General features: G+C 40.2%; 1 protein-coding gene across 1 annotated transcript in view; it reads left to right on the top strand.

Moving 5' to 3' along the window:
• The window catches only part of LANCL2 (LanC like 2), a 543,796-nt gene that overhangs the window by 46,699 nt on the left and 472,658 nt on the right, over nucleotides 1-24,439 (top strand). Inside the window, exon 2 of the mRNA XM_044064819.1 lies at nucleotides 20,585-20,702. Within this exon, the coding sequence (XP_043920754.1) occupies nucleotides 20,585-20,702 (118 nt within the window). The remainder of the gene's footprint in view (nucleotides 1-20,584; nucleotides 20,703-24,439) is intronic.

Raw genomic sequence — 24,439 nt, 5'->3', positions numbered from 1 at the left:
CAGTGTAAATATGTTATTATTCCAGTTTTCTGACTTATTGGAGAGAGTGAGTATAGGACTACAATTTCCTTGAAAAACAATCTCATAGGTTTATGGTTGTTTAGGTAAATGTGGAATTCCCCTTTTATATACCTAGGTTGTAGTCCTCTGTGGTTTTGATTCCATCCTTGGCTAGGTCCCTTTGCCTCCTAAATGAGTCTTTTATGTTAATGTCAGGAGAATTTTTGGCATGGTCAGGTCACTAGCACATACTTTCTCATTTAGACTAGATGGGTTTGCAGATGGCCCACTTAAGTTGTTTTGAAACTACCCTTCTTGTAACACATATTTGTGACTTGATAATCCTCTTCCAAAGCTGGTGCCTTTATAGTTAATATTCTGCAAATGTGTCCCATTGTCAGGGAGCAGCAGGTACTACGTTTGCCTTTGGTACAGAAGATTGTGGGTTCTGCTCCCACACCAGGTAGATCAATTGCTGACATTTTTGTTTGGAGAGGTGCCGCATTTCTGACTGTACTGTTCTGATGAGACATTAAACCGAGGTCGCTGAATTGGTGGTAGCTCAGGTGGATGTAAAAGATCCCACGGCACCTGTCAAACGTTTTGTGTGTGTGTGTGTGTGTGTGTGTGTGTGTGTGTGTGTGTGTGTGTGTGTGTGTGTGTGTGTGTGTGTGTAATGTATACACATATTACATATTATTTACATGCATTATTTTCTCCAGAATTTTTGTCAAAGTCCATTCTATTTGATTTAATTTAGTCTCTCGTTCCATATAGTCCATAAAACATAAAATATGTTCATTTTCTTCACTTCATCCTGTTTTCGTGCACCATAATAACCAAATTCTGTGTCCATATTATTTGCTAAACTTTTAACAAACATTTCACCCTGTTATGTTTACATATTTCTTGCCACAAATTATTAACTCTCTTTTTTTTCACATTTCAAAAACACATGCTCAGTAATCTCAAACTCCCCACATTTTTTTTCTTGTATGGCATATTTGCCTTAACCAGCAATTTTCTAATAGACAATCTCCGTAAAAAATCATTACATTCTTTAATCTTTTTATAGTTATTAAATCTTATCATTATGGTTTTTCTTATCTTTTTCCATGGATCAATGCAATAAAATGCTTTCATAATATTTAACTACCATTCCTTTTTATTTTTGTTCACATATATTCTTATTTTCCATAACACAATTTTGTTTTGGTACTCTTTCATTTCTTCATTCACAATGCTTTTACTTCTTTTTTTTTTTTAACTTTTATTCCTTCCCACAGTTCTTTGTATTTATAATGTACAGTTTTTATTTTCCTTAATTCCTTTTAATACCTTATATAAAATTAAACCCACGGTAGTGGTGCTGCGGTAGCGTTGTCTCCTCACAGCAAGACATTGTCCCATTCGATTCTCAGCTAGAGCGTCTTCTGTGTGGAGACAGCGTGAATAAGGAAGCCTTCGTTGAAGGTTGTGCGTCAGGGCTGGTAACTCGGCACGTAAAAATCCACTACCAAACATTAGCGGACCGGATGTCCGCTGTGGCAACCCCTAACCGGGATAAGCCAAAAGACGCAACAACCTTATATAAAATTAAAGATGCCATATATACTATTGGGTTTATTAAACCCAAGTCTCCTTGCTCTTCTTTCATATATAGAATACCTCTCTTGACTGGGTTCAGACTAGAGCCCCATGTAAAAGAAAACATAATCACCATTAGTTCCTATGTATACGTAATAGGAATCATATAGATGTTAGCAACATAAGCAATTTTTCTATTAACAATATTCAGCAAGTGTGCTTTTTTCTACATGAAAATCTATACGATCTCCAAAAAATTGTCCTATCCTTTATTTGAGTGCATTATCCCATTATTGTCTGTATTCTTTCCTTTCAAATATTATTCCTAATATATCTATATATTTTTCATTGAACTCAATAGCTCCTGTCATACCTTCAAAACCAAATCCTTTACTTTTCTATTTATACTTAAACCATTAATTTTTAATTCATACTTCTTCCATCTATACTTTATTTTTAACAATTAGTACAGTATCATCTGCATGCATAAATACACATTAATGGCAATTGTACTTCATCATTTTGTACCCACTGCTGCTGACATTTTGATTTCCTTCGCTATTACATTCATAACTAATGAGAAAATTACACTACTAGCTGGGCAGCCCTGCTTCATTCCACATCCTGTTTTAATTTCTTCCCCAATCCAGCCATTTACATTGTTTGTTTCTTTCATAAACCAGATTTATTACATGTAATATTTTTTTTGCTTACATTATATGCCTGCAAAATTCCTCATAATGATTTATAGGCTTTACTTATATCCGCAATCATAACCTTCACTTCTTCATTTTTATTTATATCATCTGTTATTTCTTTCATTATCCATAATAACTCTTGACTTCCTTTTCCTTTTTCTTCTGAATAGACTATATGATCAAAATTTATAAATTTTTGTAACTTCTTTATTAATATTCTCATAAAAATTTTATAATCCGTATTATTCAATATTATATATCTCCAATTTTTTTATCTCCTCTTTATTTCCATCTCCTCTTTATTTCCTTAAAGTATAAATTTTATAACTCCTATACATATCTCTTTCTCTCTTAACAGTTTCTAACCATTCATTCATACAGTCTGTAAAAAGTTGTCTTTTGCTGTTTCTTTATACATACCATATTCAATTGCTCCTAGTCTTGTTGCAGAATTCATGTTAATATATTTTAGAATTTCATTCAGTTTTTTCATAGATATTTTTGTTCTAAATACTCATTATTTTCGTTATTTAATTTTTCACCTTTTATAAATTTTTCTTCTTTTAGCAAGTAAATCCAATACATATTCTTTATTTTGTATATTCCTCCTTGTCTTAATTCCCTTATTATTTTTATTATTTTACTCAAGTCTAGTGTTACGTATTCATTCTTTCATTGTAAACAATATTTTTGTTTATATAACAAGTTAAGTTTAATTTGATTCATTTCATATATTTCTCTTTTTCATAAAAGGAATTTTTCTTCTCTAATAAGTCTCTGGATGTTTCTTGAATTAATATATTGTATCTTTTTTTCTTTTCTTCTTTATACAGTCTAAAAACACATTTTTATATTTCTCTTTAAAATTAAGCCACCAAACAGTTCAGTTCTCATAAAACTCCCTTATCGTTGTATGATTTTTCTCTTCTAAATCTAATTAATTTTCATTAATTATCTTTATTCCTTTTCCTGTTCTTATATATATTCTCCATTTTCGTGTACTTTAGCCCATATTGCCACATGATCTGAAAATCCAGCATACTTAATTTCTTTTTTTTTTGATAACTTTTAAACCATCAGGTATTAAAAAAAAATCAATTTCTGTCCTAATTTCATTTCTTTGATAGGTCCAGTAGTTATTCTCCCATACACTTACCTTTCCAGTTCTCATAATTTCTTTAGCCATTTTAACATCACAGTTATTTTTCCTTAAATTACAATTAAAATTACCCACCACTGTAATGTCCATATTTACGCCAACATATTAAAGATTATTTTTAAATCTCATTTCTCTCTTTTTGTTACATATGCATATAAAGCTATAATTCTGTACACATATTTTTTCCATCTCACATCTACTACTGTAGTTCGGCTTAGTTCCGCTATGGCTGCATTTAATATTTTAATGCTTTCTTGACATACTATACATATGCCCCAAGCATGTTTCTTTCCCCATGTTCCAAACTACCACACCATTCCAAAGTTTTTCTTTTTGTGTTCTTTCTTCCTCTGTTAATAATCTGATATCTTCTAAAACAATATGTGCATCTACTGCAGCACAACATTATAATATACCTATTCTCCTCTTAAGATTTTTCATGCTGTTCACATTCAAAGCTATTATCAGCTTTTAAGAACATTTAGTATAATAAAATGCTTATCCCTTTCCTTTCTTATTTTCTCTAAATATTGTTTTAGAATTTTCTCTATTGATTTCTATTTATTTCTTAGTGTTCACCAGTCAGCTTCTTCCTCACTTGTCTCCTCTGATGTTCACTGTGTTACACATGCCGCGGTCATTACACTTGGGTTCTCTTGCCGTCAGGCGGTCCCGCAGTCAGCCAGAGTTCCAAAGTCTTGGTCCGGCGTTGGTTGCTGTTGCTTCTTCCCTGACGTCAGTGCGCCAGGGGTATATAAGATGCATTCAATGCCATTTTCTTCAGTCTTTCTTGCCGTGCGGTGCCCGAAGCAAAAGCAGTTCGCAAGTGCCGGTTGGCCGACTCCTGAGATTTTCGAAGTCGAATTTCAGATCCAAAGTCTTCAATAAAGCTAAGTACCCCATTGGGAAAACTTTTTTCTTGCCTCAGACCGATGTCAGAAAAAGTTAATAATTGTATTTCTTGTGGGAAGCAAATTCCTCATAAGGACTTCCACTCTTACTGTATTCCATGCCTAGGCCCTGATCACAACGTCACTAGTTGTAGGTTTTGTGCTCGATTTAACAAACGCACTATAAAACGACGTTTTGATTTTGCTTTGCACTACTTTGACCGAAGGTTCAATTATACAATGCCCTCGGAACAACCGAAAACGGCAATTCTTAAAAAATGCAAAAACAAGGATAAAGACAGGCATCCGAGGTCCAAAACTGACGACAAAGCCTCTTCTAGGCCAGTCGCCGGTTCTCAGTGAGGCGCTTTTGCAGCCCCTGGCACCCGTTACCTCAGAGCCACAGGCCACCTCCGACTCCCATGTGGAGACAACTAGACCTCTGGAAACTCAAGGTATTGGGCCTACGGAAACTAATCCCTCAGGTGGGTCCGAAGCCGCTGAGCAGGCATCAGCTTCTGAGGGTGTTTTCAGTCCTTCACAACTTACCATTAAAGCAACAGCCAAGACAAAACACCATTAAAGACAAAGAAGCAAGTACAGCATTCTCCTGGACAGTCCTCCATGCCTAAGAAACAGATGCTTAAAATGGCCGAAGACCTCATTACTCTAATCAGGGCTTCCCATCCCCCTCCTGAGAAAAGGCCTAGGCAGGATACAGACTATGATTCCTCTGATCAGGTTTCCATTTCCTCTTCAGACTAGGGATACTCTCTACCCCCCTATGAGGACTCTGATGCTGAAGAATCTATCCCTTCAGCCTCTCCTCCTGAGGATTACTCTTTTGGGGAAACGTTACATACCATGAGGGAGCATTTCCATTGGGAAAGTCAGGATTATTCAGAATCCAAGAAAAGGCTCAGAGACTTCCTTTTATTGCCTCAGCACAGGCCTCTGGCTATTCCGCCTGTGCTAGATATTGTGGATGATGTGTTCTCTGAATCCAGCTTATTTCCTGATTCCTTGCCCCCTGCTTCAGCCAAGCCAGATAGGTATTATAGAGTCCCTGACTCTCACAAGTTTCTTTATAAAAACCCTTCTGCTGACCCAGAAACCATTTCTCAGGGTCCCAAAGGGGTTAAGGCTTCCATTGCAAAAAATACAGTCCCCTCCGACAGAGATTCTAGAGCATTGGATAGATGGGGGAAGAAAGTTTACACTTCTGCAACTTTAGCAGTAAGGGCTTTAAATTGCCAGTTTCACACGCTTAAGTACCAACAATATTTAATGGCTCAGTTAAAACAGAAAATGCTTGCAAGTTCAGAAGCTCCTGACTATAAAGAAATGCAGGATTTATTGCATGCAGTTGAACAGGTGGGAAAACATACTCTGCAATGTGGTTTTGATTCTTTAGATGCCTCTTGTAGAGCCGCAGTTACAGGTTCTGTGATTCGAAGACATGCTTTATTAAAAGAACAGAGTTTACCTGATCAGTTAAGGCAAAATTATTGGATGCTCCTTTACAGCATGATACCTTGTTTGGTGTTAAGGCAAAAGAGGTGTTAAAGAAAATGGAGGATAAAGCCAAATCTATGCAAACAGTCAAAGATTTCTTACAGGTACAGCCACCTCGATTTAGCACAAATTGGCCTACAAAGAATTGGTCCTTTCCAGTGTCAGACAGGCCACAGAGAGGCAGATACAGACACCCAAGAGGCAGATCTCAACCCCAAGGCTCTAACAGACCACGACAGTGGGGTACCTCAACCCCAAAAGGAGGTGAGGACAAGTGTCAACCTTACAGGAAACAGTCCCAATGACTTCCTCCTTCATATGCCAAGCACTTCCTTTTTGGCAGCCCCCTTAGGGGGAAAACTAGCACTTTTTTCTCAAAATTGGCAAACAATCACCCAAGACAAATGGGTTTTAAATTTTGTGTCTCAAGGTTACAGGTTCCACTTTCACACTTTACCAAGGCTAAAAGGAATGCCAAACCTGCCACAAAATCAATGGGCAGAGGCTCAAAAACAAATTTCAGCCCTCATGGACATGAGAGCTATTCAAAAAGTACCACAGCAGGAACAAGGACAAGAATTCTACTCGACTCTTCCTGGTCCCCAGAAAGGACAAAGCCTGGAGACCCATACTTGTCCTTTCAACTCTAAATATTTACCTGGATGTTCCGAAATTCAAAATGTTGACACTACAACAGCTTCTTCCCATGCTGGCCAAGAAGGCTTGGCTTGTTACTTTGGACCTCAAAGAGGCATACCTGCATGTCCCTATCAGACAAGATTGCAGAAGATACCTCAGATTCAAAGCTGGTACAATGCACTACCAATTCTCTGCACTGCCCTTTGGCTTATCTACTGCGCCCAGGGTCTTTACAAAGTGCCTGGCACCAGTAATTGCATTTTGCAGACAAAAAGGAATTCAAATATATCCATACCTGGACGACTGCCTCATTCAAGCAGAGAGAAAGGACATTCTTCTAAAGCATTTGGCGTTTGTAAAAAGGTTGCTAATCTCTCTAGGCTACACAGTAAATGAAAATAAGTCAAAACTAGTGCCCTCACAACAGATAATATTCCTGGGTGCCAGCTTAAATACAACGGCCCAGATGGCTTATCTCACGCCAGACAAACAAGGACAACTGACTCAATATTTTCAGTTACTGGCAAAAAAGTCCCATCTCCCTGCAAGAAAAATTCTACAGGCCCTGGAATTCATGGCATCCTGCATACTACTAATACCATATGCCAGACTGCATATGAGGAAATTACAATGGTACCTAAAAAGTGTTTGGACTCAACACCCTCACAGTTTAGAAGCAGTAATACCAATAATTCCCTGCCTACAACAGGAGTTTCGATGGTGGGCACAGGCATGTCACCTCAACAAGGGTCAGCCTTTCACTCTACCCACAGCCAGGCAGACTCTAACAACAGATGCTTCGGATTATGCCTGGGGAGCACACATGGCAGGAAAATGTATTCAGGGCAAGTGGACCACAGACCAAATGCATCTTCACATCAATCAAAAAGAGATGTTGGCTGTTCAAAATGCCCTAACAGCTTTCAAGGACCTTCTGCATCCAGGACAATTATTATTAAAGACAGACAATACCACAGTAATGTGGTACATAAACAAGCAAGGGGGCACTCATTCTTATCCCCTATGCAGGCAAGCCATGACCTTGTGGAACACAGCTGTAACTTATCAAGTTCATCTTCAAGCACAATTCCTGCCAGGAAAGAAAAATACTCTGGCAGACTATCTAAGCTGAAATATCATGGACCCTCACGAATGGAAATTGAATACACAAATCTTCAGCATGGTAACGCAAAAATGGGGATGCCCAGACATAGATCTTTTTGCCTCTCCACTGAATTGCCAACTACAAAAATTCTGCACAAGGACTTACCACACTCAAGCATGGAAAGTGGATGCTCTTTCATTCAGCTGGAAAAGCCTAAAGGTTTATGCCTTCCCACCACTGCCTCTCCTTTCAAAAGTACTCCTAAAAGCCAGACAGGAAAAACCACAGATGATCCTGATTGCTCCAGACTGGCCACGCCAGCACTGGTACCCAATTTTAAAGAACTTAGCTCAAGGCCCACCATGGATTTTGCCTCAAATTTCACACCTTCTGACTCAGCAAAACAATCAGATCCTGCATGGTCAGCTCAAAACCCTAAACCTGGCTGCATGGCAGATTCATTAGTCAAACGGGCAACACCTCTCTCTAAAGCTATTATGGATGTCATTTTGGAGGCCAGGAGGCCTAGCACCAGGAAATCTTAGTCAGAAAAATGGAAGAGATTCTGTGCCTGGAACCAGGCTCAAAGCCTTGACCCTCTTGCCCCAAACATTCCTCAGATTTTACAATACTTAACTGAGATGCTGGACAAAGGCCTATCCTTCTCATCAATTAAGATCCACGCCTCTGCCATTTCAGCACATTACAACACGGATCCTCCATTATTCTCTCATCCCTTGCTAAAGCAGTACCTCAGAGGGGCTAAAAACATAAGACCGCCCCGGAGAGTACCAGCACCAACTTGGGACCTCAATTTTATTTTGGAAAAACTGACCCGGCCACCTCTTGAGCCAGCCAATACAGCCGATCTAAAATTTTTATCTTGGAAAACAGCTCTGCTCCTGGCAATAACTTCAGCACGAAGAGTTTCAGAGCTACAGGCATTAATGGCAGTGGAACCTTTTATAATTTTTCATCAGGACAGGGTTTCTTTAAGGACAAACCCTACCTTTATGCCAAAGGTGGTATCTAGTGTGGCTCTTAACCAAACCATCCATTTGCCAACTTTTTATCCAAACCCCCAGAATAAAGGGGAGAAACATCTGCACTCTTTGGACATACACAGGCAGCTACGCTTCTACTTGGACAAAACAAAAGCTTTCAGGAAAACTGAGCAACTCTTTGTAGCATATGCTGCAAGATCACAGGGCAAGGCTATCTCAAAGCAGACTATTTCCAAATGGATAGGACACTGTATTCGTTACTGCTACACACAGCATGGAAAATCAGTCCCTAATAACATTAAACCACATTCTACCAGAGCAACAGCCACTTCAACAGCCTTTCTCAGAGGAGTACCAACCAAGGAAATTTTGGAGGCTGCAACTTGGAGTTCAGTGCACACCTTTACCAAGCATTACCACTTGCCTCTTTACTCTAAATCCAGAGCAGGATTTGCCACTGCAGTTCTGCAGGGCCTCATAGCCAATCCTAACTCTTTATAGACCAGCCACCCAACCTTAGCTTTGGGATTCTACCCAAGTGTAATGACTGCAGCAGTGTAACACGATGAACATAGTACAGTTTTGTACCTACCATAAATGTAGATGTTCGAGTGTTCACACTGCTGCAGTCCAGGTTACCCTCCCTCCATCCCCTCTGTCCTAGCTGGACTTATCTATACCTTTCTATCCTATACAACCTTTGTGGTGTATTTGCTTGTAACTGAAGGTATTGTTTTTATTTTTTTATATGTTTTATTAGCAATCTGTATTGCCTACCTACTTGGGGGCACCTGACATCTGGGGCAAGAAAAACTGAAGAAAATGGCGTTGGATGCATCTTGTATACCCCGGGCTCACTGACGTCAGGGAAGAAGCGACAGCAACCGACGCCGGACCAAGACTTTGGAACTCTGGCCAACTGCGGGACCGCCTGACGGCAGGATAACCCAAGTGTAATGACTGCAGCAGTGTGAACACTCGAACATCTACATTTATGGTGGGTACAAAACTGTACTTTTCTTTTTCTTTTACTTTCTTTAATTTCATGTATAACCTCTTTATCATTTACTTTTTTTGTACGTTTTCTTGTATAACACATTCCATCTCGTTATCCTGTATAACTTCATTTTCTTGCATACTCATTTCACATTCTAGCCATGAATGACCAGTATTGCCACATTTTTTGCACTTTAAATCACTTTTTTTTTGCATTATGCCCTGTTTTACCATATAAATAACATATTTGTTGTTACATGCTTTGTGGATTTTTCCACAAAAATAACAAGTTTTTGGTTGACCCTGTATTTCACAAAGCCCCTATTATCATGAGCATCAGTAATACTAGGTATGTGCATAACATTATCATTTTCCATTTTCAGTATTACTTCACATTCTCATCCTCCAGTCCATAGTCCTCTTTCATCATATATTTTAGTGTCTATTACTTTACATATAGTTAACAAATGTTCTTTTGCTTCAACTTTTTTTTTTTTTGTTTATCTGTACAAAGCTTGCAAGACATATTTTGACCATGGATAAATATTTTTCTTTTGTTCATATGCACCCAAAACATTTTCCATGACCTGCCCAGTCTCAAATATCAAGTCACAAAAAGTCTGTTAAAATGAATGCTTTTACCTCTTTTGCTTTGACACCCAGAGGTGCTATGACAGAGTCCCAAGCCTTATACCTGTCCAGACTTTCTTGTTTTTTACAGCTCACGTGTACTGTATACTTCTTTTTTGTTTCTTTTATTTCTTATTTCTTCTTTGCTCCTTGTCCCACAGTTTGTGCATAGGTTTTTGTCTCTTGAACTTTTTCTGGCACAGTCTCTTCTGCTTTTTTCTTCTGTTTTCTCCATGATGTCACTCCATAGGTTCATAGGTTCATACAAGGCTATCTGCCCTAGGGCATTTATAAGCCTAGCCAGAGTGTGTTTGGCTTTCGCCACCCATTTTAAATTAATTTTGCTATGCCCTTTTTCGTGGTTAGTATACTGTGCCTGTGTCTAACAGTGACACAGAAATGATACCCGGGGTAAACCTACGATCTCCCATCCACTCATCAAGATTCCTCTTGAAGAGAGTCAATGAGGGACTCTGCCTAACCTGGACTGGGATTTTATTCCAGAGTGAAGGGAGCCTCTGGGTTATGAATCTGTCCCTCCAGCATGTCCTATTTATTTCAGTGCTGAGGTTCAAGTCTCTTGAGCGCGTAGCTCGATGGGATTTGGATTTTCTGAGGTGCAGCATGTCCATTAATTCCGGGTTGGACATGGCTTTATACGTCAGGCACAGATCGCCTCTGAGCAGGCGGTATGCCACTGAGTAGAGCTGGAGTTTCTTTAACCGGGCAGCATATAGCATCTGTTTGAGCCCTTTGATCCTCTTGGTGAGGTACTTTTGGGGTCTTTCCAGTTGCTGCAGATGTCTGGTAAGGTACATCCCAAAAGGGGCATTGTACTCAATGAGGGATGAGTAAAGAGGCACGATGACCTCCCCTGATCTAGATGTGAATCCCTTCATGATTAGGTGGGCTATATAAATTGTTTTTCTAACCACTTTGACCACGTGGTTGTCAAATGAGAGATTGCTATCAACTTGGGTCCCCAGGTCCCTAATTACTTCTTCTGTACTTAATGAATTACCACCTATGTGGTAATTTGTGGCACTTTGTTTTTGCCAAAGGGGATGACTATACACTTTTTGGCGTTTAGCTTGAGGCCATGGCTCTGGCACCAGTTGTCTGTTTCTATGAGGCCCTTTTGGAGGATGCTTGTGTCGGCTGGAGAGTCGATTATGGCGCCCAGTTTGCAGTCATCTGCGAACTTGGTCAGCCACAGTCCTTCAGTGTTGGCCTGTACCTCCGAGAAATATATACCGAACAAGAGAGGTCCCAGGACTGAGCCTTGTGGGACGCCACTTGTAACTGGTTTGGAGTCTGACATAGCTCCAGCAATTCTAACCATGTGGGTTCTGTCCTTGAGCCAGTTTGCAACCCATCTAGTGACATAGGGGTTTATATTTAAGCTGGTGAGCTTATCTATAATGCCCAAGTGGGGTATTGTATCGAAGGCTTTTGCGAGGTCCAGGTAGGCTGTGTGGACCACCTTCCCTCGTCAATGGCCTTGGTGACTGTTTCAAAGAAATCAACCAGGTTTAAGAAGCAGGATCTGCCCTTAACAAAGCCGAACTGGGTAGGATCCAGTGTCTGTAGGTCCCCAATATCTTTATTTATGAGGTCCATGATGATCCTTTCCATAGCTTTGCAGACCAAGCTAGTCAGGCTTATGGGGCAATAGTTTCCAGGATCCATTGAGGCACCACCTTTGTGGAGAGGGACCACTGTTGCTGTACGCCACTCTTTGGGTACATATCCTGTAGTAAGGCTGAGATTGAACAGTAGTTTTATGTTTGGGTTTAGCTCTTCTTGGAGTTCATGTAGGACGCAGCCCGGGACACCGTCTGGTCCCATTGATGTTGTGTTTTTTGCTTTGGAGAGGGCGGCTCTTACCTGAGCATCTGAGATGTCAGGGGGGGCAGCACTCTGCTGGCATAGATATTTGCCCTTTTGGTGGGGGGGGGGGAGAAGTTTGCGCTGAACCTTTCAGCTAGGATGTTAGCAATGTCTGTGGGTTTGGTGTATTTTTTGTCATTTTGGACTAATTCTGAGCATATCTGGGAATTCCCACCTAGGTTCCTAACATAACTAAAGAAAGCCTTGTGATTATCCTTAGTGTCCTGTGCAATTTTTCTCTCGAAGCTGGCCTTAGACGATTTTATGAATGCCCATAGTTTTTTGCTAATACTGATCAGAGATGCCTTCCCTTTTTGGGATTTTGCTCTGTCATGTAGTAGCTTCCTCCTTCTATTGTATAGTTTGTTTATGGCTGGGGTCCACCAGACAGGATGTCTGCCTTTGGAGGATTGGGTCTTGGTTTTATTTGGGATTGCATGATCCATGCATTCCTGAAGGTGTTCATAGAATGCGTTTATAAAGGATTCTGCAGTCTGGGCCGTATTTTCCACAGGCCTGGGGGATTTGAAGGATTCCACCTCGGTTTTGAGGAGTGTGAAATTTGCTTTAGAGAAGTTTTTCACTGTGGTTTTCTGGGAATGGGGTGGGGTCGGGATGTGAATATCCAGTGAGATTAGTTTATGGTCTGATCTTACCAGTGAGGGATATACTTCTGGTCTGGAGCATAGAGTCCCCATGTTGGTGATGATCAGGTCCAGTATGTTTTTCCCTCTTGTGGGAGTTGTAACAAGTTGTTCCATAGCATTTCAGTTTATAAATTTTAGGAACCTTTGGGCTAGGGTGTTGGAGCTAGAGTAATGCTCCCAGTCTATGTTTGGGTAGTTGAAGTCGCCCAATATAATGGTGTTTGGAGAGACCTTCATATTTTCCAGTGTTCTCAGGAAGGCCGAGTGGGGTTCCTGGGTTTGGGAGGGTGGTCTGTAGCAGGCTATAAACTGGAAGGCAGTTTTACCCACTGTTAGTTGCACATGGATAGTCTCTGATGCTTCGTGCTGTGCCACCAACCTGGAGGTGTGGGTATCTTTGAATACTGATACTCCCCCTCCTTTTGTGGTTCGGTCCAAGTTTTGGGGCCAAAAAGCATGGTATGAGGTATAACCTGGTAGTGCTGGGGTGCTCTCGGGAGCCTTGAACCAGGTTTCTGTTACTGCACAGATATCGATAGTCTCCATGCTAAGGAGAGTTTCGAGTGCGTGCATCTTGAGGTTTAGACTTTTGGCGTTGAGTAGCATTACTCTTAGTTTCTTATCCCTTGTGATACCTATGGAGGTGGGTTTGTCTTTTTTGAGCCTTGCCTAAAAAAGGCACTATTGGGGTAGCAAGAGCCTTTGCCAATATCCGAAAGTCCAGGGGTGACAGGTGCAAGCCGTCCCTAGCGAAGCATCATGGCTTGTCGAGCATGTCATCCCAGGCTGACAGGCATTGGATCCCCTTTGAATTACACCAATACTTAAGCCAATTGTTGAAATTGATCATCTTGTCTTCATATTGTGGCATCATTCTTGGTGAGGATAAGATGCTACTCAAGGTCAGGGTCATACCGGCCTGGGCTACATGCTCAGAGAGCTCCTCTATGTCTCTCTTCATGTAGTCCAGGGAGGTACATCTCAGGTCATTCACACCAGCATGGACAGTGACTGAGTCATATTTGTACTTGCCTTGGAGTGACCTGAGTGCTTGTGTTATGTGGCGGATCCTAGCGCCCGACAGGCAGCTCACCATGACCTTCTCCTTGTTCAGCCTGGTGAGCGGGACGTCAGTGTGCTTGACGATAGAGTCACTTATTACAAGTGTATCAGGTGTGTTTAGCCTTGAGGGCTGTGACTGTTCGGCACACTGGCTTTGTGAGCTATGTGTTGCATGTGTTTTGTTTTGGGGTAGCGGTTGCTTGGGTGTCTGCTTTGGAGGTCTCTGCTGCTTAGGCAGATTTTTATTTAGAGCCTCCGAGTATGTTTTTGTGTGTTTATGTGTTTGGTTTGCTGTCGTGGTAGGTCTATGTGAGACTGGAATTGTAGTGAGTGTGATTTCCTTCTCCTCCTGACTGGTTACGCCAGTACTGAGTTGAGAGAGCTTAGCCTCCAGTTTGGCTATATGGTTGCATCTCTCACATGTGTTGGAATTTGTTGGGAGGAGGAGAGGGTTGTCTGTGTACATGAGGCAGTTGTAACATTGCCTCAAGATTCCCAGATTCACCAGCTGGACCGGAGAGGAGATTGACAACTGACCTTTGGACATGCTAGAATAGTATTGGGAATTCCTTTATAATTGAAAAAAAGAGCCAATGGGGAACAAGGTACTCAAGGGGAGTTTGTGAGGGTATAGTGCTTTTAATTGTTTAGTGCTGACTTATATAATTGCTTTAGTGAGCAAGTGCCAGGTAACTTAAATGCAATGTGTTACAGGTAACTTAAATGCAAAAACGACAAACAGTAACTTTCTTTCAAGTGAAACAAGGAAATAAGTACAGTTAGCAATGCAGATATCACTAGGGATCCACAGAAGCGCTGAAAAGCAGTGTTTTAGGTGGAATTAGCTTTTCAGGGAAATAAGCAAACAAATGACAAGCATACAAACAAAGCTAGATTCAGCAGGCCTGGATCTAGTCTATGCTACAGCAAACAAGGTGTACCAATTTCAGTAAGAAGCAGTTCAAATATGCAGGCACTATAAGCCTTTAACCAGAAATTCCCAGCTCAGACGGGCAGAGTCCAGCCTCTCCTCCCACAAGAGTGCAGACCACGAACCCTCTTAATGTAAAATAACTGGCCTGAAGCCCAAGTGCTTAAACCAGAATTAATACACTTTTAGAATAACAGACACTGAGCCCTCAATCAGCAGTTCCCAACTTAGAAGGATCTAAGCTACCTGTTCTGCCACTACAGTACAGACCACAAACCTTCTTAATGTAAAACAACTGGTCTGAAGCCCAAGTGCTTAAACTAAAAGGCTTAGAATGAGTTGCACCAAGCAGTAATAAATACAATTGAGTACTTTTAAGATGACGCAAAAGCAAAATAAAGTAGGAAGAAACACAAATACAGTAAAAGCAGATAAAATTTTTTTTTTTTTTTTTTTCACAACTGAACTTCTTAGGTAACAGAAGGTTGAAACCTGAGACAGCTTTTAAGAAAGAAATCTCAAAAGAACCAATGAGGTGCTTAGTCTAAGCTGTAGTCCAGGTGACCTCAGTCAGCCAATGACCTCAAACTATTCTCTCTCACTGAAATGCCTGATGGCTTTGGCTAAACCAAGATGTCCCTGAATATGTGCCCAGACATACAGCCTCCACAAACACTAGGCCCATGAAATTGCTGCTCCACTTTCTGGTTCACTTTGGTTTACTATTTCTTCCAAATAATCACCACACAACTCTCCCGATTGGGGGGTTGTAATTATGCATTTCTCAGAGGTACCTGTCTCTCTTTCAAACGATTTCCTCTGAAATTTTCCTCTGAATCCCTCACTGTTACAGCTACAATCTCCTTTTCTTCCAATATTACTGTTTTTTCTGCACCCACAGAATCAGAAAAAAACTTCTGGTAACGATTCTACCATTTCAACTACATTTTAGTCAGTCTTCACTTCATTTTCAGCCAAAGCTAAATCGGCCATATTTTCTTCCTGTTCCTCCTGGCTGCCTCCGTGCCTGTACAGGAGACAGGAAGTCAGGATGTGTAACACACAAATCCTTCCCTCAACTACCAACAGTAGGGGAAGTTCCCAGATGCCTGAGCTAAATTTCCCCTAGTAGTATAAATACCACTTTGGGTCTTCCCTGAAAAGAGGCTGCTAGCCTAGTGCGATGAACCCGGTTAACAAAGAATAAATAAAACTAAATTTAAGTCCACAAGGTTCAGTTGAGTTTTTCCCCCCTTTTCATTAACATGCTAGCCCTAAGTAATCTGTCTTCATGCTACACTGTATGTGGCTTTCCACAGAGATAACTGACAAGATGATGAAATCAAAGCTGTCTTTCAACTAGATTTCTATAATATTTATAGTTGATTATTTAAGCAATAACCCACGACTGGGTGTGAGTAGTGTTGATTTTCCTCATGGTTGGTGTGGTTTGATCAGGAGTGTGTGGTTTGATCAGGAGTGTAAAGCTGAAGTGATCAAACAATGACAGCCGTGGGTAAATCCAGAATTACCCACACCCAGTTGTGGGTTATTGCTATTATTTTTAAGAAAGAAATTGCTTATCCTTCATAAATTAATGCCATTGTATAACGACACTGTAGTGTTTCTCTGTGTTGTTTCCCCATTCTTCTGTGATTTTTTGAAGTACTGCACTTGGATAGGGGACTTGACATTTCCACGATTGCACAGTATGTTAGTGGTGTTCAACAAAACCAATGGAGAAAAAGAATCTCTGTTGCATTTTTTTAATTATATTTCATTAGAATGAGGCAAAATGTGAGCATTTTCCTAAAATCCATATAGTTCAGAGGTATTACAGTCTGCTGAGACCATGCAGGAATACAAGGAAAAACCAGGTACATTTCTGTTTCTTTAGTTTTGCAGAATGTCTCTGTTGGTGTTTTTATTGTATTTGGTCTGCACTCTGTAACATGTATCAGTACAAAAGTCTGACCACTCCATGGTACTTCAGCAACTCTACTTTTTCTATTGGTATATGCTCAGTTTACAACAGGCACATTGTTTGGGCTGACCAGTCACCGTGCACGTTCTTTAATACTAATGAGAAGCTGTAATGTAATCTAATAATTATTGTATAAACACTTCCAGAAATCATAGCATTATTTTTGGTACTGCTCAAAGACCTACAAATACTGGTAGAGTATTGCTGTCTGACCCATCTTAATTGTCCGGTAACTCACTTGGAAGTATGCTTATATGCTACTGTATTCTTTCAAGTCCTTGTGATTACACTGCTAGCATTTAGGGAAATGTATTCCTTTCAAACTTTTGATTACACCCTTCATGTAATTGGTCAGTATTCCCCAACAAAATGTAATAAAGCAACACCACTAAACTCTATGAAGAACTGTATAGTTATCTGCCCAAAAGGGAACAAAGTCTTCTCTGTTAGTTGGCTTTGTCACTTATAAGCAGTTGCACAGATGTTACAGTTCATTGACTAACTGACTCAATTACGTCTTCTGTGTACCACCTAACATCCATTAGACAGTGGTACCCCATACATGCCCAGACCAACACTGGGTCATATAGTAGCTGAAAACCTTTTTAAGTTTAGTGTAATGTATCAGAATTCCTTTTCTGCTATATTGCAAAACATTGCTAAGTAAGACTTCCATATTTCAACGTTTTAAGGAAATCCTTTATTGTTAAATACTAGAATAACTGAATATATTGTAGATTGAGTTTATATGCTTCATAATCTGCCACATTGTTTTTTTTCTGTGCTGGTACTTTTGATTTTGATATTTTTAATAATTTGACATATTTATAAGGGTGTTGTATATTTCTTAATGTTTCTTAATGTTGTATATATTTAAGTATTATCTTACATGGCCAAGACACACAGTTGTATAATCTTTTGTACTTTGTGTTGTCTACTTTTTCTAGTGATAACAGTTTTTTTTTCTGTTAACTTGCTTAATTTTCATCTTGTAGTTTTACCAGAACCAGACAAAGGTATCTACCCTGTTATATAGTAAATAAAACTCCACATTCTTTCTTACCAAAGGCTAATATTGTAAAAGAATTATTTCAGCATCTCTGGATGCCGGTACTGACTGTATTGCCCAGCATTTTATTGCCATTCACTGATGTATTTTCATATTGTTTAGCATAATTCAGCTAAAGGTTACTTACCCAAAGTTCTGTTCTACTGCACTACATAAAGGACAGCTCCACCCAGTGTCATTTTTTTTCACCTGAAAATGCTTTCCTTTCCCATTAACCAGTCACAACAATATCACAAGGAAATATTCAAGCGGTATTTTACGTCTTTCTGCCCGAAATGGTTTCTCTGTACAGCAGTTCAACTTTTGTGAAATGTTGAATTATTTCCCACTTGAAGCTCATCATATTCATGGTACCATATAGGCTTGGAGGGATAAGTGCATCCCAGACTTTGAAGCAGGCTGTTGATTTCTAGCTTGGAGCAGTATTTAGATCTAGAGATGGCATTGTCCCCCTTTTTCTCAACCCTCATTAGGTCAGTCATTGAGTATAATGCCCTCTTTGGCACATGCAATAACTAAAATTCCAGAGATACCTTAGTACAAGGATAGAAGGCCTAAACAACATATCCTACATAGACTTGAGCCCTGTCACCATACTGTGTATCCTACAGACTGCTAAGATGTGACCTGTGTTTGACATACAAGACATCCTCTGGCCCAGTACTAATTAATTTACTGCACATCAGCAAGTCCAGTGACATCAGAAATACTTGGCCTAGGGATGTAAACCTCTTCTGCAACATCAACATAACAATTTGGGGGGACAAGTATAGCTTACAGAGGATACTACTGCTGCTCTGGAACAGACTCCCTATCCACGTAAAGCAAAGCTCATCCATGTCCATATTCAAGTGCAACTTGGATCTGTGGATGGGAAACAGAAAATTTATCCCAGGACTGCCCCTGTACTGCTAGTGGACAGAGACAGCTCCTAAATGCTTATCCCAAGATTGCTCCCCTCAATATTATGTATGGTATGATCCCAGTTATTCTCACTGGGGATAATGTATAATCGTTGACCATGGGATGGGTAAGGCCAGTCTATAACCCGATGGGATAAGTTAATTCAAGCATAAAAAGGGAAACTGGCTAGGTTTAAAATGGTCCACAAGGGCATATAGCCTAATACTTATGAAAAGTTTTAAAACTTGATACTGATTGCAGTCAGTCTGTGTAAGTGTGTCTTTGTGTGAAAGTTTCTCTTTTTTGTTCTTTCTCTGTGAGTTCGGAAAGAAGTTGTGCTTGGAAATAATATGAATAAAGGTATTAAACCTACTTTTTCAAGCTTTGCTTTCGGATGCAGCTTAAAATGCTCTATAAGGGATAGCCAGTAACAAAAAGCAAATGATGGATTTACAAAATGCTAACTGACACGTTTGCCTGCGTTTTTAAATTCTAAGTACTCTCATTTTAAGTAGAGAAGAGTAAAGAAATGTTGCCACTGTAAGCATTCTTTTCCCCACAATTCATTGGGTGCCCCTTATAGGTAGATGAGGAAGTTGTTAACCATGACTTTAGTCTAGCAGCACAGAAGAGTAAGACTATGAACGAGCTGCTTCCTATAACCCAGAGTTTGATTTCCTTGCTCTCCACTGTCTTACTGTGTGACTGAACAAATCACTTAACCAGGCACTGCATGGGGCAGTTGAGAACTTGTGGTGGGCTCCTTGATGGTCTCTTGGACTGCGTGCCTAACAACTACTAAGGACACTAAACTGAGCATAAGTCATGGAAGTGTGGCAACCCCCACTTTTCAGGTTTTTATTTGGGGGTGGGGGGTGGGTGTGGGGTAAAAAAATAAACTACTGGACTGCATAACAGGTTAAACTGATGAAAAGAATTTTTGTGGTGCTACAATTCTATCAGAATATACTGAAGAATAATGACTGATCCTGTTCTTCATTCAGACTGTTTTTAATTCAGTCCATTATTTTGAGACCCACACCTTAATTTTGCTTTCAATTTTGTGTAAGTGACATTGACAAAAGGCATTTATTCAGGTTTATTAGATGGCAGAATGAAGTATATCATTCCATCTTACTTTCTTGGTACATATAGCTTTTTTAATACATAAATATGTATTTCTTGTGCAAGATCCCAGGTGGCAGTCTGCATTTTATTTCATTCATCATGAACCATGTGGTACAGTTCTATGTTCTTGAAGTTGTGGACTTATGTAGTTAAACCCTCCAGCCCCCTATTCATACATTGTGTTAAATGTGCCTGTTTTGCTTGGTCTTCCCTACAGCATGGTTCGCTTGCCCACCCATCTTTTGTTTGATACCTGAATAAAAGTAAGTTGTGTTTTGCACTCTGTTCATTTGGTTTCTATACTTGTTTTCATATCAGTTCTTTTGTTTTTCCTCTGGGTGTACTTTAATAGCTGTTAGTTCTGCAATTCCTGTCAGTATGTTGTAACCATCTTGATGTCCTGTGTTTATCTGCACCCATATAATTGGATGGTAAAGGTCACCCAACAACTATTTCATCTGTGCTGCATGTACATGCATACAAGCAAACAGCAAGCACTTTATTTAATCTCAGGACAGAAGTACATCTGTATACATCCAACAAGCTGCATTTGGATTTGAATGTCCTGTCAGTAATTTTTTTTAATTAGTACTAGATTGGCTAAAGTCTGCAACAGTGTTTCTTCTGCACTCTTGTCAGTGACTTTAAAAGCTTATTAGTGCCTGGATATTCAGTTGTTTAGAAGTAATTTGTCTCCATGAGTGTTTTAACAGCTGATACAGTATTCGTTTGTGTTTCACTTTGTAGATTAAACCAGCATTCAGTAAGCGGATCCAGGCTAAAATCAATGATCTTGTGCAGCAGATGGAGGAAGGGCTGAAGACTGCAGATCCACATGACTGCACTGCCTATACTGGGTGGACAGGTAAAAACTGGAAGCTCCATGCCACACCTTTTTAGTAGTTTGGCATTTTTTTTAATTGTAGGTCCTTTAATGATACTAATAATAATAATAACAACAATAATAGAATGGCATGTAGAATAACACTTGACATGCCTTATTAGTTGGATGCACTTAGAAACTGATTGAATTATTTGTGTGAAGGTTTAATAGATAAAGAGTTTAAAAAGCAATCTCAGATTTCTGAGAGGTAATTCAAGAATGAGGGTTAAACCATAGAAACAAGGAGACTAAGCAGATGATTGGCATGTTGTGTTGAAGAAAATCCAATATTTTCCAAAAAGTTGGAATGGTGGTCAAGTTTTGCATGTGTTTTATATTATAGTAATAATGTGTCTGGAGTTACAGCTCTGCATTTTACATCCATGTTATACTTCATTATCATCTGTGAGACGAGCAGTTTGCTACGTAAACTATTGTGCAAGGTAATGGCAACAAAATTTGGCTATTTCATGCATTTAGTCTCACTGTACTGTAATGCACTATTAAATGAGACGCTGCTGTAATAGTAGTAATGAATATTATGTTAATGCTTGTTAATAAATACATTGTTTTGAAACATAACATGACTTCTTAGTCTTTTCATCAGTATTATGTTGCAGTTGTTTCTTGCTTTCATCTTTCTTAGCTTCTACCAGATTTATGCTGGAATTCAGAAAACATGTTTTCCGTGATTGCATTAAGGTTACTGTAGAGATGTTGAGGTACATGATGCATCCTGAAAGTAATTATCAGTCAACTAAAGGAAAAAGTGTGTTCCAAGCTGTTACTACTGCTATGAGAATGACTGGAACACTCTGTAAGTGTCTCCCACCATCGACTTTGTTTCAATAGCAAGCAGAAAATCACAAAGGACACAAGGAAGGTAAGAATGAGAGTGGGGATCAGGTAGAAAGATGTATATATATTTTAAGAAAGATAGTTGGGAAGAATGTAAAGAGGAAGTCATGGGATGGAAAGAAGGTAGCAACATGGAAGCAGAAGCACACAAGCAAACATAAAACACAGGCAAAGACCAGCAGGGGGGAGACACGGATACAAAGAGAGGGGTGTTGATAATAGAATTATAGACTTAGAATGAGGAGATTGGTGATGGGAAGGAATGGGCAACAAATGGAGAAGAGAGGTGACTCGCATAAATGGGGGAACACCGTGCTGGAGAATAGGGTGAGTATCCTGTTTACCGCTCTACCTGGATTAGACCCAAGGAGAGGCTAGTCATCATTGAGACTACCCTTCCCAACTGGGGTCTTCGTAAAGTAGAGTTAATGGCAGAGCCATGCAGCAGGGCGATGCTTGAAACCACATGAGGACCCTCTCCAGGTGACTAATACTGGCTTCAAGCAGGAAGTTCACAAACTTCCCTGTCACCTTCATCATCTCTCACCGGGTGATAAAATGTAATGGCACTGCCAGTGGAGGGGAATAATAGCATGCTTCTCTGGTGAGTGACTACTGGGAATGACACCAGGCTTTTCTCCATCACACCCAATGTAAAAGCAGTTCTGGAGGTAGGTAGAATACTGGCATGAGAAGGCCAAGACAAAAGTCAGTGTGGGGCCCTTTTGCTTTGCTGCTGGTACAGCCATTGTAGATGCTGCAGAAAATGGTAACATAAATAGATAGAATAAAACAACACGTCAAATAAAACAGTAAAAAGGACAGTGGCAGTTGAGAGGGGGAAAAACAAATTGGCATTATTTCTGTTTTAAATGACTGCTCTAAAAGCTATTTAATACTGTACTAGACAGGAGCTACATACCATTGGACCACCTTGGGTACATTTGTCTTTAATACATAAATCTCAAAAGAGTCCTTATTGCAGGGTGTACAGCAGATATGATGTGTGTCTGTTACCATTGCCAGGATTGTGTGTGGTGTGGTGGTTACAGGGAGGGTAGGAATGTAGGATGCAAGAACTCACAAGATTGTAGGGGGTGTAGTAGCCCTTTGGACATGCTGGAAGGGCCATGTGCAAAGGGATACCATGTGTAGCTATGCAGCCTGATATCATTGGAGGGTATTGTGCTGTATCACAAACAGAAAAGCAATCATGCTCACCAGACAAAGCTGTCACTAGGTGCTTTGTAAAGAGCATAAGGTTATTTGCTACACACCGTGGAACACCCAAGAGGCAAGGGTATGATTGACAAAGGTATGAAAGACAGACGGCATATGGTGGAGTAATGCATGGGCAATCTGCTACCAAAGACCCCACCCCACCCATCACTCACCAAAGACCACATCCTAACATACCTCAATCCCTGCACCCCAACATCACAGTTATACACTGATTGGTCCTGTGTGAATGGCTTAAGATTGTACCAACCAGTCTTCATGTCAGGCAGCTGGGGATACAGTGCAGACATGGCTGGAAAACAGAGAAATGGTCCTCTCAGTACAAATAAAGTAATGTGGGCATACCATGAATGTGTACTGTGCATGTACATGTGGGTGAGTAAAGCACTGTATATGTTCAGAGGTTCTACTTGGTCTACAACTGTGGCAGCTACTCCATAAATACCTGTACAAACTAGGACAATGGTCATAGCTAAACTGCAGTAGTATAGCAAAATAACAGGACATGATTATACTTTTTCCTTCATCTAGAGAGCTGTTATGTTCTCCTGTGGTACAGGATGGCATTCTCCACAGTTAACTTCTGTGCTGAAAAGCAAGAGCAAGTAAGACAGCACACACAACTTCAGTGTCTAGTAAAGGTCCTTTTGCCTTCAAGGGACATAACAGGACAGTGATCAGCCCTGTGCATGCCTACAGCACATCACATTCATTTCTCATTAGCTCAGCTGGTCAAGAAGGTGCTTCCTTAGTTCATTGAAGTGGTGGTGACATTGCTCACCAGAGTGGGGTACACCAGTGACATCCATCGCCATCCTGGCAGGATTGCGCTGGGGGAACACTACTCCTGTGATGGTCCGTATATAGCCAATGTAGAAAGCTCTCATTTTCCTTAGTGCACAACCAAGGAGGCCTACCAGCTTCATTTCCTTTGCAAGGCATGACTGTTTTCGAGATCAAAATCCAAGGAACTGCAGCAGCCATCTGGTGGTCATGTATGTGATAATGATGATGACATGTGAGGCACAAGATGGGGCAGCTAGTTAAAATTACAATTCATGGTGTCACAACTACATACAGTGAAAATTCATGCAATGGCATCATAGTGTTAGGGTGTGAGCAGTGCAATGAAAACATTGTGTAGTCCTACGTTTGTTAATACTTTGGCTCTTTAGTGGCTCTACAGGTCATAAAACTGTAATACATTTCTCTTTGTCCCTGCTGAAGTCATTAACCTGCCCATGCTTGCACACAAGCGAGTTCACAAAGCTGAATGAGCCTTATAGTAAGGTATTGTTTAATTATCTGATGACTTAAATATGTGATTCAGGAACACTAATTCAAAGGACCATGCTGGAAGCTTCATAATTGTGCAGTAAAAACAGCCACATCTAATCCAGGCCTCACTGCAATATACAAAATTGCCAGATAACACCCTGAAGTGCAGTACTCTGAAGTAGATTTAATTGATTACTTCACCCACATTAGTCTTTCAGAAAGGTCATTAAGTTGGGAATAGCATTTTACTCAGTTGCGCTGTAGTGGTACTGTAGTTGATTAGAATGCTGGGTATAATGACAGCAATTGCTGTCATTGTGTGGAGGACTGTATGCCTGGTAGAG

This window comes from Protopterus annectens, chromosome 3.part0, assembly GCF_019279795.1.
Source record: "Protopterus annectens isolate FY-2018-M chromosome 3.part0, PAN1.0, whole genome shotgun sequence".
Classification (NCBI taxonomy): domain Eukaryota; kingdom Metazoa; phylum Chordata; order Ceratodontiformes; family Protopteridae; genus Protopterus; species Protopterus annectens.
Note: the sequence above shows the minus strand (reverse complement) of the source record. Positions and strands in the feature narration are given on the sequence as shown.